This window comes from Psammomys obesus, unplaced genomic scaffold, assembly GCF_907164565.1.
Source record: "Psammomys obesus unplaced genomic scaffold, mPsaObe1.curated_primary_1811, whole genome shotgun sequence".
Classification (NCBI taxonomy): Eukaryota; Metazoa; Chordata; class Mammalia; order Rodentia; family Muridae; genus Psammomys; species Psammomys obesus.
The window spans coordinates 12,081,509-12,098,584 of NW_026592732.1; the positions used below are offsets into that span (position 1 = coordinate 12,081,509).

Consider the following 17,076-nt stretch of genomic DNA (forward strand, 5'->3'; position numbering starts at 1 on the left):
CTGTCACTATGTTCCTTTGTGACCTAGTTAAATGCTGTTTCTTTCTGGGTCACAGAAATGATGCAGTCCTAAAGCCTGTCTCAAGGAGCAGCTTCTGAAATGGATGGGAATCTTGACTTCATTAGAAAGGGAGCGGGCGTGAGATGAGAGTCTGTGTGGCTGGGCAGCGCATTACAGCAGTACTGTTGCTCACTTTTTTTTTTTTCCCTTTGACATTTCTCAATTGGCCTGAAGATCACCTGGCTAGGCTGGCCAGCCAGCATGCCCCATTGCTCTGCAGGTCTCTGTCTCATCATGGCTGGCGTTTTATATATACTGTGTCACTCAGTAGATTCTGGGATTGAACTCAAATCATTTTGTTTGCACAGCAAGCACTTGATGAACTGAACTATCTCCACAGCCTGGAAATGTATGTTTTAAGGACTATTTTGGGTTTCCTATGTTGCAGACAAGGCAAGGCAAAGGTTGAAGGTTGTAAAGTCACAATCATTCCAACATGAACTTCTGTAGTGAACACAAGTAGGAACTGCTCCTGTGAAATCATCTCCTGAGACCTTCCTGTCCAAGCATCTGGCCTGAGAGCTAGATGTTTGATGCCTGTGAGCATGCATTCTCTACAGTTCTGCCAGTCTTCCATCAGGTCTTCCTCAGTGTACCTTTTCTGGACAGACAGAGTAGGACAATACAGTTCACAGTATCTACAAATGTGGAAGATAAAAAGCAGTTTTTGGGGGATGGCAGAGAAGAGCCAGGGTCTTTTAGGAATCCTAAAGAACACAAAACCAGTTTTTCACAGTTAACAATGAGTGCATTGTACAAATTATTATGTACAGAATGTGTAATATGCCGGGAGCCAAGGCCAGCCAGTGGAAAGTTACAGACAGCTGCAACAAAGTCGTAGGTGAGAGATTTTTGTTTCCGGAACCTATGAGACATCTGTGTGTCAGGCTAGACATTTTGAGATATCTTAGTTGACATTCTTGTAGTATCTCTTTTAGTAAACATCCTTGCGGTGTTCTGCATCATCATTAATCACCCTGTTATGTTTTGTAAACTATATTGCTGACACATTTTCCCTTCCTGCCTTCTCCCTATAAAGTTGTGTGAGATTTTTCAAATAAACGAGAGCGAGATCAGACTATAGACTTGTTCTCATTCTTTGTGTCTCTTGTCACCACCCCCATTCTTTCCTCCTTAGGAATCCATTGAACTCCCGCTGGATGGGACAGTAATACTGATGGGATTATAATCTATCCCATTTATAATTATTAAATGGTTTTGTGAGTAGTTAAATGCGAATAAATTCTTAGAGTTAAAAACAGACACATCTTTTGACTTAAAATTTGTCCTTCCAGCAACCTGTCTTCAGAGATAGCTACATGTGTGCTTGTTTTCACAAAGATGTCCACAGAAGCATCAAGGTCAAACATTAGCTCATCACTAAGAGCTTACTTTTATAAACCACAAACTAATCTTAGTACAGTAAACAGCACAGCTGTTACAAAGAGACACAAGAGACAGGTGAATCCAAAACCCCATCTATCTATCCAGGAGGTATCTGGGGTGTTAGGTGACACAGTGAGTTTCAGGCCTACCTTTATACACAAAACAAATCTTGTTATGAACCCTCCTTCCATCTCTCCATGTGGCTTGATAGGCTGTAATAGCTTATTTGAGATGTGATTACCAAGTATCATAAGGCTTTAAAATGTATAAACAGGATTTTTTTTGTGTAGTTTTGGAGAGTGGAAGTCTGAGACCAGGGTTACCAGCATGGTCGGGTGCTGGTGAAGAGTTTAAGTTAGCCAGAATATAACTCCATTTTGAAATAAAGATTTTGACTAGGAACTGAATTCAGGTACCAGGAAATATCACAGAATGTACACCTGGCAGAAAACAAAATTAACTATCCTGGCAACAGCCTCCAGGAAATATAACAGAATAATGCTCCATAGAAAATAGAGACAAACTCCCTGGCAATAATCCATGGGAATCGGTTGAGAATCAGATGGGAAAATTCTCCCCAATGTTTCAGATATGGTTTAGAAAAATAGCCATTGTGATTATATACCTTAGCCATTGTGATTGTGTGCCTCAGAAAGGGTCACCCCGTCCTGCTAAACTTCACCCAATTCTGTAACGCCAAGGCTTGTGTCCCTCTGCTTGCTGCCATGGAAACCCCCAGCTCACAGACTTTCCCTTTAAAAATCCTGCTCACTCAGAGCTCGGGGTCCCACTTCTCTACTGCTGCACCAGTGAGACTTGAGTCCCAAGTTCGATCGCTCTCGTAATAAAGCTCTCTTGCAATTGCATCGAGTTGTCTCCTGGTGGTCTCTGAGGGTCCTGTGAACCTGGCATAACACTGGGTAGGGACCTCTTCATTTTGCACTATTTATTATTATTATTATTATTATTATTATTATTATTATTATTATTATTATTATAGGTGATGGTGAAAGTGTTCTCATGGTCCCTACTTTTATTTTAAGAGTACTAATTCTATTTGTGAGATCCCACTCTCATAACTTGTTTGCCTCTTCAAAATCCCCACTTCCCCAAACCATTAGGGTTAGAGTTTCAATATATGCATTCTGGGAAGACATGATATTTAGCCTATAGCACATATATGCGAAATCTTCTTCATCTGATTTTCTCAACAGTTATGAGGATCAGTGGGACTGTTCAATCAAAGAACACCCCTTCAGAGTCTAGGAAGGAGTCTACAGAGCCAGAGAAAGAGTAGTTGTGTGCTGATTGAATCCTATGGAATGCAATGGAGATCATAAAGCTCATGAAGAGAAGCACAAAAAGGTGCCAATAAGAGAATGATCTTTGTATGAAGCTTAAAGAAGTCTCCCACACACTTAAGGAAGCAACCCAGCTTCTGTCAGAGGTGAAAATGGTGTGGGAAACACAGCTACAAGGCCAACTGGACCTCCATGCACAGCTTGGTAGGCTTCTGTGTTCATGAGGAAGTAGTCTTTTGTTATGTGGATTATCTTTGTAAAGGTCCTGTACACTCCTGAGAAAAATGTATGTCAGTTGCTACCCACACTGAAAATAAGCCTGAAGGAATACTTACAGAACATTGGTATTGGATTACGTACATATATCTACTATCTATCATGTAAATATAATTTATAAAATGTTGGTAGTCATTGGTGAAAACATACATATGATATTTTTTCTTCTCTATTCATCTTCTCAGTTTGTAATGAACTTGTACTGCTCAGGAAATAACAAAAGGAAAGAAATAATACGAGTTGGGCATCCCTGATACAAAGCCCCAAATGGTATAAAATCTGAAAGGCTTGAGCACTGACATCACACCACCAGAGGAACATTCCACACTGAACCTCTCATGATAGGCTTCAGGTCCACAAAATATATCCTGTGTGATATGAAACAGAAATGAATTACATGTTTAGACTTAGGTACTATCCTCAATGAAGATCATTATGTACATGTAAGAAGCTAAAAAAAAAGGAATAAAATTTGAAATGCTTTTGGATTTATAAATAAAGAATAATCAACCTGTAGTGTAATAAATAATTGAAAAAAAACCCAAAGAAATAAATAGAAGAAACATTTTTTATGTAAGAGAAGAGTCTTAAACTTCTGTTTATTCAGTTGTAAATATAGGATACGGCCTGTAAGACTGAGAAGGAGGTGATGAGGAAGGACTGGCAGGCAAAAGAACATGTGGGACATGAAAGAGGAGAAGGGGTTGGAGGTGCGGCACAATGGGAATCAGGGGTGTGGCTGCGGATAAGGGGATGGAGTGCCACTAAAACTCACTTTGTTCAAAAAAATCATAATGATATGTGACACCTTATATGCTAATTCGAAGACATAGCTTTTTAGCTATTTTTAACCTTGTTAAGCTGATTTATTTGTGTGTGTGTGTGTGTGTGTAGACCAGCATTATCACACCGCCTTCTCAGAAAGTCTTTCTTACTAGAATTTTGGCAGATTTGCCAAAATGAAGAATGACTGAGGATAAAAAAAAATGTATGTAGATGCAAACAGGATTGAGTTTTTCAATCAAAAACTTTTAAGAAAGCCATCTATGTACAGGTATAGTGATATACAAAGATATTTTGTGAAGAAAAGTCACTACTTGGCTTGCAGGAAGCTTCTGGCATGGAGGGAGCTCTTGGGGATCCAACTGGTTCAAACCGGTTTGTGAGAACCAACAACTAGACTCTTAGAAACCATTTCTTACCACTTTATAGTTTGAGATTCCACCTGTAGTAGTTGTTAGGCCAGTGATGTGTGACAGGAATTGAACCTTTAAGCTGTGTGTTGCCTGGAGAGGCAGCAGGCTGAGAAAATAGCAGATTTGCACATGAAGAACTGCCTTACATCTCAGTCCCAACTAACTGACTCTGAGATTCAGGAGAAGAAACAAAAGGAGCGAGTTGTTCTGGAGCTTAGTTTCAGCCTCTGGTCAAGTGTGTAAGGGTTTTTCTGGTGCAAATAAAAATTTACATCTTGGAAGCTGGGAACCAAGGATGCCACAAAGTCATACCATGCAACAAACCTCACAGGAGCTTTATTGGTAAGAAGAACAAAATGGTGGCTGCCTGACCTGAAGCAGAGACAGCAGAACACTGGCGGGGGGTGGGGGTGGCGTCTTTTAGAGGGCTTTCAGATCATGCATAGTGTACTGGTGGAAAAGTACAGTGTGGCTGGTTTTCCTGTGTGTGTGTGTGTGGAGGGCGGAGTTGGCTATTAATGCCTAGCCACTGAGGTGGCAGTTCTAGGAGCTACAAGTCAAGCCAGGGGTAGTCCTGGCTTGGTCCCTGTCCCTACAAGGTGGTTAACTATATTTATGAGACTATCATCTGTACCTCTCTCATTATCATCCCTTGCATTTATCCTTCCCTCTATTGATGCCTGATTCAGGCACCTCCAAGTCAAATTACCATCTGCTGAGATTAACCATGTTCTCCTACAGGAAATGGTTAACTCAGAATAAACTAGTGACATCATGTATATATGCTAAGCTGGCAATAACACACACATGTAGACTCCTTCCTGTAGTATGGAAAACAACATTTTATAATAAAGAATATGGAAATGCCTCTATCCATTCCTTCTGTCATTTATCAAAATCAGCCATGATACAAGTATTTAGTTATCCAAAGAATTGGTGCATGTTATGAGTTGGTGTCCATGTTCTATCCGGCTGTTTATCCTTACCTGTATATCACAGGGGCTGAGGCAAATCACCAAGGGTTGCTCTGCTGAATGTGAGCCCTCAGAGGGCTTCAGTATGAAAGTACTTCCAGTGGAGTTGTCATTGAAGGCTCTGACATCCTGGCCAATACCCAGCAGCTGGAGTTCTACAGTGGACAAAGGAACAGCCCAATTTGACAACAGCTCTAGGCTGGTCCTGCTGGCTCTGACCCACCTCGGCAAGGCTAGGCACAGAATACTCCTCTCTTCAGAGCCTTCTGGCTCTCAGGACATCTGGTTGTGAAGTCACTTCCTCAGATTAGCATTTGAGTCCTTCTCTCTCCTCTCATACTTTATACAGAAACATTTCTGGAGATTTGGAAGAAGACTCCAGTATCAGTTACAACTCAAACTTCTGAAAAGAAATTATTTTCTTTTTTTTTAAGATAGGCAGACATACACAGAGAAAGACAGAGAGAGAAAGCAAGAGAAAGAGGGAGGGAGAGTAGAGAGGAAGGGAGAGTAGAGAGGGAGGGAGGACAGAAGGAGAGGAGAGAGGAAGGAAAGGAGGGAGAGAGAGAAGGAGAGAGAAAGGAAGGGAGGGAGAGAAAGAGAAAGGAAGGGAAAAGATATATCTATATCTATATCTATATATCTATATATATCTATATATATACATCTATCTATCTATCTATCTATCTATCTATCTATCTATCTATCTATCTATCTATCTATCTATCTATAGAGAGAGAGCAGCTATGTCTTGGAGAGTTGGGATTGGGTTCAGTGATTTCAGCTGAGGTGGAAGCCTACGACCTTCGCTGTCTAGGCTCCAACACTTTCCATTTCATGCAAAAGCCCACAGACCATGTACCCAGCAAGATGTTTTGGAAGATTTTACTGTATGGACATCAGAATCTGATTAGAACCCTCTGAGATAAAACACGAAAAAACCCAGACCACCTAATTCTGACCAGTCACCCCCTTTAAGGGATAAGTAGTGCTGCATGGTTCTTCCCCTAAGCATACCTGCTGCCAAGTTCCCCGTCAGATGAATACGAGGAGACACTTAAAAAGAGCCAACACAGTTGAAATTCATAGTATGCTTTTTTCCTTTTACTTGAAAACTTGTTTTAATGATCAAATTTGGTAGTTTCAAACCTGTATACTGTTGGGTAGGGTTTTTTTTTCTCCCTTGTTTTAGTTTTTGGCTAAATTTTTTGTGTCTTTTTATTTCATTGTTTTTCTTCCATCTCTCTTCTTCCCTTTTCCTTTCTTTTTTTTTTTTTTTTAAAGAAAAAGAACACAAGAATGAGTACTGCCAACAGTAATATATGTAGAAACAATCCATTCATATAAGGGACAAGATTTAATGATGTATTCACTTTCCTCTTTGCATACGTTTGACTGTGATGTGTGTGTGAGTTGAGGTGAGTGTGCATGGACATGAAGAAAGGATCATTCTGACTGGGAAATGGTGTGAAGGCCGAGTGCTTAATAACTGGGCGAAACACAGTCATCTTAAAAAAAGTCAATAGAAACACTTTTCTTTTTTGAAAACAGAGTTAAATGAGAACAATGGAATCAAAGGAAGGACACAGTACATTTCAAAATGAATAAAAAAACATCTTTTTTCAAATCTAAAGTCCTCTTTTTTTTGTGTGTGTGGGTGTAGCCCAAAAGTCCACAGAACAACAATGTGGATGACTAAGAATTCTTTTCGACCCTCCAAATTAAAGCATCCGGATAGGCATCAAATACGGTATCTACAAACGCCTGGAAAATTGAAACCACCTATATACAATTTTAGAAACATTTTAAACACCAAAAACATACATCTTTTACAAACCAGCCTGTTTATAACAGACAAATGTACACCATGGTCTCTGGAACAGTGCTTTGCAAGAACCCTCCCCATTACCAGACACATCTGTCACTCCCGAAAGGCAGTAGTATGGGCTCATAAAATTGTGAAATAGGAGCAATTCAGGTATTTGTTTGCTGAAGGGTGCTACGGGACATACTAATGGGTCCAACATACTCCAAATAACTACAGAATTCTCTAGTGCATCCTGAACACTGGAAGAGACTAATTATGGCCTTTGTGTATTGTTACATACTTGTAATTATTGCTTTTCATTATTACTTAAGGAAAGGAATACCTTATCCTTTTCCTGTCTTAGTCAGCTGGCTAACTATTCACTGATGTCAAACCCACGCATGGCGACTTTAAACCCCCTGTGACACACACCTGGAAGCTCAAAGAGGTGGGTCTGAATCAGCCATGTGCAGCTGAAGGTTGCAAGACACAAACTAACAAGAACACACACCGTCTCCTCACAGACCACACAGAAAGATGGCACTGAAGAAATGCCCCTTGGAAGCCTCAGGTCCCACAAAGCACAGAACAACCAAATCTAACCACATGACCAGTGTCTGCAGCAGTGAGAAGGCCAGACAACTGTCAGACAAGCCACGCAGTGCGAACACTAGATCACCCTGAATTATTTCAGCTAAAGGTGTTTTCTGGGTCTTTAATGACTTATTCTGATCATCTTTCTCTGTTTGTTTGTTTGTGATTGGCCCTCCCAGCCTTAGCAAAGTGGCACAGCAGTGTGGCTAGGCAGTCAGCATGAAAAGGCCAATAGGAAAAATTTCTTCTGGGATAGTTATTTTTTATGGCAGCTCCAGGAAAATCTGCCCAGGCCTTCCCGTGACACCAGCAGCTTGAACCTTATGATTATGGCCTTGACCTACATATATTGCTATGACTTTCCCATTGCATTTTGTGAGTGGGCAGGAAAGGGGTACACAGAAAGCAGGCATAGGATGAGGCTCAGCAGCAATATACTCTCAGACAAAGGGAATTAAGTGATGCACACTGTCTACCCTTACAGCCCTATAGTTCCTGCTTTGAGTGTGATGAAGAGCGACAGCTTCTCTTAGCCTAACCAGAACGTGTGCGACACATCTCCTAACGGGTACAAAGACACTCGATAATTGGCTAATTTTCCATTGTGGTGGACAGGACAGGAATAGACAGTAGGCGGAGCTCATGAGAAGAAAACATCAAGACCATGAGACACACGGGGTAGGTGTGCTGCCGACTGCCACTTCCGTTACCAGGGATGACTAGAGTCTCAATACAGTTCTGTGCTCACTCCATCCCCATTCCGGAAACATTCATTTGGCAAAAGCAGCATTTTGATGAATGTCCAAATCTCTGGGTCCATCAAAGCCCCAGAGAAATGGTTTCTATTTGTTTTGTTTTCTTGCATATTTCAGTGAAGGAATAGTGGGAAGTCAGAGGGTCAGCGGAAGGAAGCAACTGCCAGCTCAGGGCAGCTTAGGGTGTGCAACTTTCCAGATAAGGAATGATGCCTATGTGGATGGGTGATAGTTTTTGTCAATGAGTTAACTTCTTTCTGTGTGAGTATGGCCAAGTCTCCTCTCCTCTCTGGGCATGCTGCCTCTCCTATAAAAATGGGGCCCAGACTAAACAATCTTAAGGACCCGGTTCTTTGGCACTGTGGCCACTTTACCTAGCTGCATGTAGAGCTCACTGCACTCCATTTTCTAATCTGTAAGACAATCCAATTTTTAAAAAGAGAATTGATTTTATAAGTTCACAGAGAATGAATCTGATAGACCCAATGCTCATCTGGAATGTCTGCAGAGCTCATTTGTTGAAATTTAGCAGGAAGGTGTCGTAAAAAAAAAAAAAGTATTTTATGTAGGTCAGAGGAGAGGTCAGGCAAGGATTTCTTCCTTGACTCCACAACTGGCTGCAGATAGCTCTATTTATGCCTTCATTATAGGGTCGGCCACGCGTTCTCTCTGGAAGAGATGCTGGCTAAGCACTGGTGACTCATTGGCATGAATCTCATCTCATTTTTCCTGGGGGCAAGAAATGAATTGTTGGTTTTACTTTGATGGTTTTATGCTGTTGTGTTATTAAAAGCACAGCAGTGATTCAACTCTGGACCATTAGTTTGTCATTTTCTTTGTGATTCTTGCAAATGTGCTTCTTATGTAAGAAAAATACTAAAGACTTTATTCTTGAAAGCAGCCTTAGTGAAATTAATTTATTTCAAAACCACAGTGTGGATAATGCCTCCTTGGTGAGTCTAACCAAGAGAATGGAAGAGAAAAGCTGAGAAACCTGACAAGTCTATCTACTAACTCAGGAAGTTTGGGAATGAAAGGATTTTTCTTTTCTAATGACAGATGTGCAGAAACACTGACTCCTACAAAGGAGTAGGAGGATTAAAGACAATTGAGGATATGACGGGCAGATGCCAGACAGCTCCTTTACACACCATTGGTGTCACCAGGAACCATCCATACAGAGATTTGCTCACGAGGCAGATGTGCAAATATGCATTCATTTCCCATAGTCGCTACAACTCAATTGGCCACAGCTGGTCAAAGTGAGAGAGGAAAGTCAACTTCATTGCTAACTTCAACTTTCAAATGTTGGATCTTTGCATTTTCAGTGGGATGAGTATTCTGTCATGGGAAAGTGATGGCCAAAGCCTACATGTTAGATGGGGGGAAAACTCCAGGGTGTAATCAGATGTTATACAGTTTCAAATAGGATTTCTGGAAAATTATAAAATACTGTCTTTAAAAAAAAAATCACAGTCCTTGCTTTAAGTTAATACAAATGGCAGTACTAAAACAACGTTAACTGAATTGCAGTAAGATATGGCATTTGGTGGTCCTGTAACACTAATGATCAGAGAGACTGGAAGGCAAGCTTGCTCACCTCACGATTTCCAACACTGAATCCAGAACCCTTTGGGGAAGCTTTCCTCAAGAGCAGCTGTAATGAGTGCACACTCAGAGCAATACCTAGGTCCTTCTCTCACACACACACATGCATTCATGCTTGCACGAACGCATGAGCACACCCATACACGCTCACACCCACAATTTAATTTATACATAGTTACTACCTACTTTCTTCTTTAAGAACCTAAGAGTATTTATAATGGTATCATTACCAGTTTGAAATAACACACACAACTTTCACCTGTGGTGTGGAGAACTGTGATTTCCTAGGCTGAAACCTTTGACAGTATCACATCCTCTCTCCTCTGAATTTGTGAGTTATGCTTAGGCTCTCAAATATGTCTCATTCTAGAGAGCAATATACCAACAGGGGCCAGTTTCTGCAACAAAGTTAGAACCAGGATATGGCCAGGAATCTTTGACGGAAAACAAGATCACCACAGTCTTTCTATTGTTTGAACATTAACCTCCCTACCACCCCACCCACTGGAGCTTACACAGCCTCTTATTGCTCTTTCTTGGTAACTTTCTTAGAGATCACAAACCCCACCTATATTATACTAGATGCTTAACACAAACAAGAAAAAAAAAACTGAGCACACTAAGCATGTTACTCAAACCTAATTTTATAGATGAAAATTAGGCAGCGTTTGAAAAATAGAGTTGGTTTCAAGGCTTCTCTCCACCTTCTAGTTCGACATTCACTTCTCTTTTCTTTTCTCTAGAACACTAACTTTTCTGACAAACATCACTACGGTTTTCACTCCCTTAGCTCGAAATCACATGCAATGATACCCCTCTGATGGTTAATACTGTAAGGATCTTTGCTTTCCTACTATGAGGGGCACAATAATGCACAAAGCCATCCGTGATCTCCCATTGAACTCAGTAAACGTGTTTCTCCTCCTTTGCATCCCAAGCCACAGACACAGACACCCACAGCAAGGATTGTCAGCTCCTCCCTCCCCCTGAAACAATTCTGAGCCTCTCCTTGTCACTCTGGGAGTCAAGCTTGCTTGTGACAGTAAGATTTGTAAAGGTGTTCCTCATAGAAAATCCACATTTCCACGGGCCTCTCTCCGTCCAGACAGGAGTGCAGCTCATTTCCTTCCATGCTGTAAGAGTCAGGGCACAGCACCTACAGGTGTCCTCTACACCTGGGTCTGGTGCTGTGTCTCCACAAAGGGAATGTGAAGGTTGGTGAGGCTGAGCTCGCCTGCGCTTTCGTAGTCACTCATGGCTACCTCAGAATCATCAAAGCCACAGTGAACTGACATGTCTGAGGATGAGGTGCCTCTGGAGTTGTGCAAGGACAGAGACACAGTGTCTGCGGGGCCCGTGACCTCGGCACCCTGGTTCATGCTTACTGCAAAAGTACTAAAATCGCAGCTGGAGGGTGGGCCTCCTAAATCCGTTTCATTGGGGAGTGGGTGAGGGGGGAGATACTGGCTGGGGTGAAACCGGGGCCTTCTCCTGCAGTCTGGGCTCATGGTGCCAGCGAGTGAGGTGGGCTGGGAGGGAGGCAGGGCCTCGTACTGCTCGGGGAAGTCCTCAGGCAGTGGTGGTGGCAGCTGATCCTGACTCAGGAACTCTTCTTCGTGAGGCGGGGGGTATTCACTGTCGATGTCGTAGCCCCCCAGGTAGTAGTCACTCTCCAGCTCCCGAGTGCTGCCCTGGTGTGCTGACCCTCCATCTTGGCTCTCATAGTTGGGCATTTCTTCGATATCAGACAGCCGTGCCCCAGGCATCCAGTCAGAGGTGTCCCAGTGATAGGCTGTGAGAGAAAACCCAGATGATTAACCTCCTCCAGAGCAGAGAAGGGGCAAGGATCGATGAGTGCAGGCATGAGCCTGCCATGCATTACTAAAGTCCAGGAGACCCTAATAGCTGAGGTCATATGCAAGCTGTCTATAAAGGGACATTAGGGACAGCCATGCTCTGGCCTGGAGAGAACACAGAGAAAAGATGCCTGGCTGGTACAGACTTGTACTCACCAGGCCCAGACATTTGGCCACCAAAGGCATGCAGATGGAACACAGACTTAGGATCTTCAATATCCACACCTATACCCCCTTCCCATCCACATGCTGTGCACAAGGCCAGGCTGGTAGCATGCTGGCAGAGAGATGCACTGCTATACTATGAACCACAAAAGGCAGGTAGCTTTGGAGGTAAAGTGGGTGAATTCCACACGCAGGGCATGAGGCTGGGAGCTGAGCACGCAAGATGCCCGGAACATGCACAACTCAGATTGGGAGACTCAGAGGACATGGAGAGAGGGCGTGGTAAGAATGAGTGGAGCAGGACAAACACAGAAATGAGCTGTTATCACGGGTGCTGGCAGAGTCACCTCTGTTGTAGTTCTGTCCTTGGTCCATGACAGACACTGTTCAAACACAAAGTGAAAAGTAAATCTGGCCATCCAGGCCACATGAAGGGAGACAAAGCAGGTATTTCAGAAGCGTTCAAACCACTCCCAGGGAACCAAGGGCTAACACTGAGTTTAAGCTTTTTTAAAAAAATCTCTCCCCACTGCTATTTAGGAAATTAAAACATCAATCCCATAGGTATTTTGCTATAATTTTATTAAAGCACTAACAAAATTACCTGATATAATTAATCCTCATAACATTGCCATTTCTGATGATTTTATAAGTATTCACAGCTCACAGCAGGTATTCAACAAATACCAGAATGAATGTAATATTAACTGATCAACCTGGATTGCAAATGAATATTTTTTACTTTGAAGAGATGTGAAAAGAGAACTTAGATATTTTTTAAAAAAAATTACGAACTAGATTTTTTTCCCAAAAATTTCAGTTTATTGCAATCCATAGAGATACATTTGGATCCTTTTTGATTTTTTTTTTTCTGGTGCTGGAAAGCTAGAGTCTTAGGCTAGCTAGGCAAGTCATCTGTCACTGAGCTAAATCCCCAACCCTGTTATTATCTTATTTAAAACCACCATTACGTTGCACTTTTAGCCCTAGATAAAGCACCACAGAAGCAAACTCTCCAGAAGGTTACAGACATGCTATGGAAGGAGGAAAAAAACAAAAATCAAAACCAAAAACAACAACAACAAAAAATTAACTGTAAATACCTTCGTTCTCTATAGAGTCAACTACATTGTTGACAAGTTGAATGACAGTCACTATGGATGCTTTTGTCAGGAGAAGAAGACAGGAAGGAGGGGGAGGACAGTTCTTGGTTAGTTACATATTTCAAACACATGTTAACAACTAATATCAAGAACAATGAAGACATTATACAGAACCCCTCCCAAGCCTTCCCATAGTCTGTCCCTCAGGGCAGGTGTCAAGAGGATGCTTCTATATGAGGCCTGGGAATTGGTGGGACAGAAGGAAAACAGCAGAGAGATGGGAGGCAGTGCTCCCAAAAAGCATGATGGTCAAGGATCTCTTGAGTCATTTTTTTCACAACCTACCACCAGTCACCATGAAGATGGTGGCTTATGGAGCTCATGGTAGGCAAGTGCTCTACCACTGAGCTAAATCCCTGTTAGTCTTTGAAACTATAAGTTCTCAATGTTTAACATAAAATGCAAAGTTGCTATAGCTTTTCTTCTCTCTGGAGCTGAAGGAAGAGTGCATCAAGGCAAACACATCTGGGTCAGAGCCTTGTGTGTCTGGTTTAAAATAGGCAGAAGGAATGCAGCATATAGATATGCTAGTGTGTGTGTGAGTGTGTGTGTGTGTGTGTGTGTGTATGTATGTATTTATATATGTTTGTGTGTGCTCCTGTGTGTATGTTTGTGTGTGATATATTCATGTTTGTATGTTCATGGGCCTATGCAATCACATGTGGAGACCAGAGCAGGAGCCTTGAATGTTTTTCTCTTTCACTTCTCAGCCTTATTACCTTGAGACAGGGTCTATCTGTGAACAGGAAGCTTGGCATATTGGCCTGTCTGGCTGGCCTGTCTCTTAATCAGAATGCTCAGGTTAGAAACATGCCATACGCATGAGATTTTATGTAGGTGCTAGAGACTCTAACTCAGGTTCTCGAGTACAGAACACTCTTACTCTTATTTACTGAGCCACTTTGCTAGCCCCTGAACTGAAATTTCTTCAAGGGTGTCTAGTATTGGGTGAACATGTGGGAAAGAACATGTTTGAGAAAGGAAACTATTGTAATCCTACAACTTCTCCAGTCACCTTTCCTGTGTGCGCTCAGAGACCAGGATGTGCTATTTTCATTCTGCTTTTCTATGTACAAAACAGCCAGCCCAGGACTTAGCACACAGTGGATTAGCAAGGGTCTATGTGTTGAAAGATTACATCAATTAGCAAGTGTTAATTTTTTTTTTCTTGTCAGCTGCTGGTAAATGGGAAAGACGACTTGAAGTATGGCTAGGGTTGGGCTGCTTGCTCCTGGATGATCATTGGGTATGATTCCTGCTTTAGCACCACATGGCAAACATTTGCTAGTCTGGCTTTTCTCTTCCTTCCCTGCTCATCTTACACAGCTGTTCTCCTAGTTGGAAAATCAGCCCCCTTTTCTATCTGCACAGGTTCATGGGAGCTGGAGGTGCCAGATTTGGAGTTATCAGAGCAGGCTGTGAGCCACAGGACTTGCATACAGCATTCTGGGCAGACAGGCATTTTTCTAAGGAGCCGTGTCATAGTTTTTAATCAGTTTTCCAAACTCCCAACAAATGATGAGAAGGGAAATTCAATGGAACAAAGACATCACTGCCCTGACTCCAAACTAATGTCTAACAATGCTGTCTTAAATGTAGAGCTGGAACGCAAGAGGCCACAGGCCGCACAGAATGGGAGCATATCATTGTGCTTGCTGTGAACTATCACTGGGAAGGAGGCAATTCCGTCACCCTCTATGTCAAAGAGAACTCATGCCTAGAGGGAGTATCCTGCTCTAACCAGTGGCTTATTAGGTTGTCCAGCACAGACTCTCAACAATGGGTCAAAAACAGTTAAAAGCCAACAAGCAGGACAAGAAACAATACCAGCCATGTCCCCTTCACCTCATCTGCTGTCCCCGGCACTGGGCAGGACGCATGCTTACCGTTGTCGTCACCTGAATCCGACTGGAAGGAGCTGAGGGATTGGACTTCAGAGTTGCTGCCTTTGTTACTGTTTGTGAAGCAGGTCACCTCTCCTGTATCTTCAGCTCCTTTGTCTTCAGAACAGCAAGAGAGAGCAGAAACAGCATTCAGCCCCATGCAGATTTTCAGTCTTGCTCTCGCTCTTCCTACCCCCTTTTCTTAGAGGCTTTTTGATTTGCTTCGAGAAAATAAGTTGGTCCCACAATGGAAAATTGATTGTGCCATAGGGCAAAGGTCTGTCAATCAAGTGATTTACATTATGGATTTGAAACCCTTAACCCATGGTAAATGAGCTTCCGAATAGCTGTCAGCTGAAGTAACTGTTCCTGTCTCAAAGTGAGGAGTGTGAAGGGAGTGAAATGAGGATGGAGTAGCTGAGTTGCTCTTCATTCAGACTTAATTTATGTCATTTACATGAACTGATGTGGTGTCAACACCAGGTTAAACGAGATTACTTTAAAACAGGGACATAAATATTTTATAGGCAAGAAAGCCGTTATATTTCTTTCAGCTTCCACCTCTGGGGATCAGTGGAATTTTCAGCTCTGCCTTCTAGAGGGCAGTGGTGTTTCATGTTGGGGCTGCCAGTGTTCTTTGCCCTGTGTCTGGTTAGAGGACAGACGGATGGGAGTTTTTCCTTATTCCCTTGGTGTTCTTTCTGCTAAAAAAAAAAAAAAAAAATAGCCAGACCCTACAAACACACACACACACACACACACACACACGCCACAGGCACACACACACACACAGGCACACACATGCACACACACTCTTCCACACATACATGTGGACACACAACACACACACACACACACACACACACATACCCTTTCTAATTTGATAGATGTAGGAAACAATAAAAAGCATCATTTCTTGAAGTGGTCAAGTCCAAAATGAATTAGTTGCCAGAGATTGTCTCGCCAGCTCTAACTCTGTCCGGCTTAAAATCCAATGATACTTCAGGGGAAAATTTGAGTTTTGGCCTGAGGCAGTTTCTGGAAATAAAGCTGTCATATAACAAGGTAGGGATGGAAAATATTCTCCAAGAAATGCTTCAGACCACCCTGAAATGTGTAATGTGAGTGTCCAAAGAGACATAGACCTGTGATTAAAGGAACAGTTCCTTTGTTTTGAAGCCACAGAGATTATTGTTACCCCATAAGGAATAACATGAGGAGGACACATGAGGACTCCCTATCTGCTTTCAGATAATGAAGTCAGAGCCTCGGATAAACAACAGATACAAGTGCAGAGACATGCCAGGGAGAGGGTCACCTCCCACCAGGAGCGCCACAAAACATGACAACGTGTTTTAGCAATGGCCTAGGTGTTTGTAGCTGAGCCTCGAATGCTGAGGAACACGACAGTAGTCAGCTGGCCCTGGAGGCTGCAATGACAAGCTCAAGCCCATTTCTTAGAACTCCTTTCATTTCCTACGTGAAAAAGGAATCCTTTGGCTGGGCATCATCGCACACCGCACACCTTTAATCCCAGGACTTGGGCGGCAGAGGCAGGTGGATATCTATGAGTTCCAGGCCCTAATCTACACACACACACACACACACACACACACACACACACACATATATATATATAGTGATAAGTCAGGGACGACAGAGTTTGCCTTAGTCTCATTCTGATGCCAGAGCAGGGAGTAGTTACCTTCTCACCTAGATGCAGAGCCTGCTTTGCTGGAACCCTTCTAGACTGTATTCGGTCCTTTGTAGAATCTGTCAGCTCTGTCTTTAAAACTTAGCCAGCTCATGTCACTCACCTGCTTAAATCCTTGCATCATTGTGGATCCTAAATCCTACCTTTTGCCGTATGCTCAGCAACCACAGCCACCCTCAACTCCGCTATTTAGCACACCAAAGCTACATCCCATTCCAGCCACACTCAACTCTGCTATCCAGCACACCAGCTATTTCCCACTCTAGGGGTTATTCCCCCAGAGCTTTCTCTGGGGGTAACACAGGAAGGCCGAAAGGAGAGGGAAACACAGCCACCTG

General features: G+C 42.6%; 1 protein-coding gene across 1 annotated transcript in view; it reads right to left on the reverse strand.

Moving 5' to 3' along the window:
• Positions 1-6,504: 6,504 nt before the first annotated feature.
• The window catches only part of Fat3 (FAT atypical cadherin 3), a 595,719-nt gene continuing 585,147 nt past the window's right edge, over positions 6,505-17,076 (reverse strand). Inside the window, exons 26-29 of the mRNA XM_055615501.1 lie at positions 15,028-15,141; positions 13,082-13,141; positions 12,326-12,361; positions 6,505-11,749 (exon numbers count right to left, since the gene is read on the reverse strand). Of these exons, the coding sequence (XP_055471476.1) occupies positions 11,127-11,749; positions 12,326-12,361; positions 13,082-13,141; positions 15,028-15,141 (833 nt within the window). The 3' untranslated portion in view covers positions 6,505-11,126. The remainder of the gene's footprint in view (positions 11,750-12,325; positions 12,362-13,081; positions 13,142-15,027; positions 15,142-17,076) is intronic.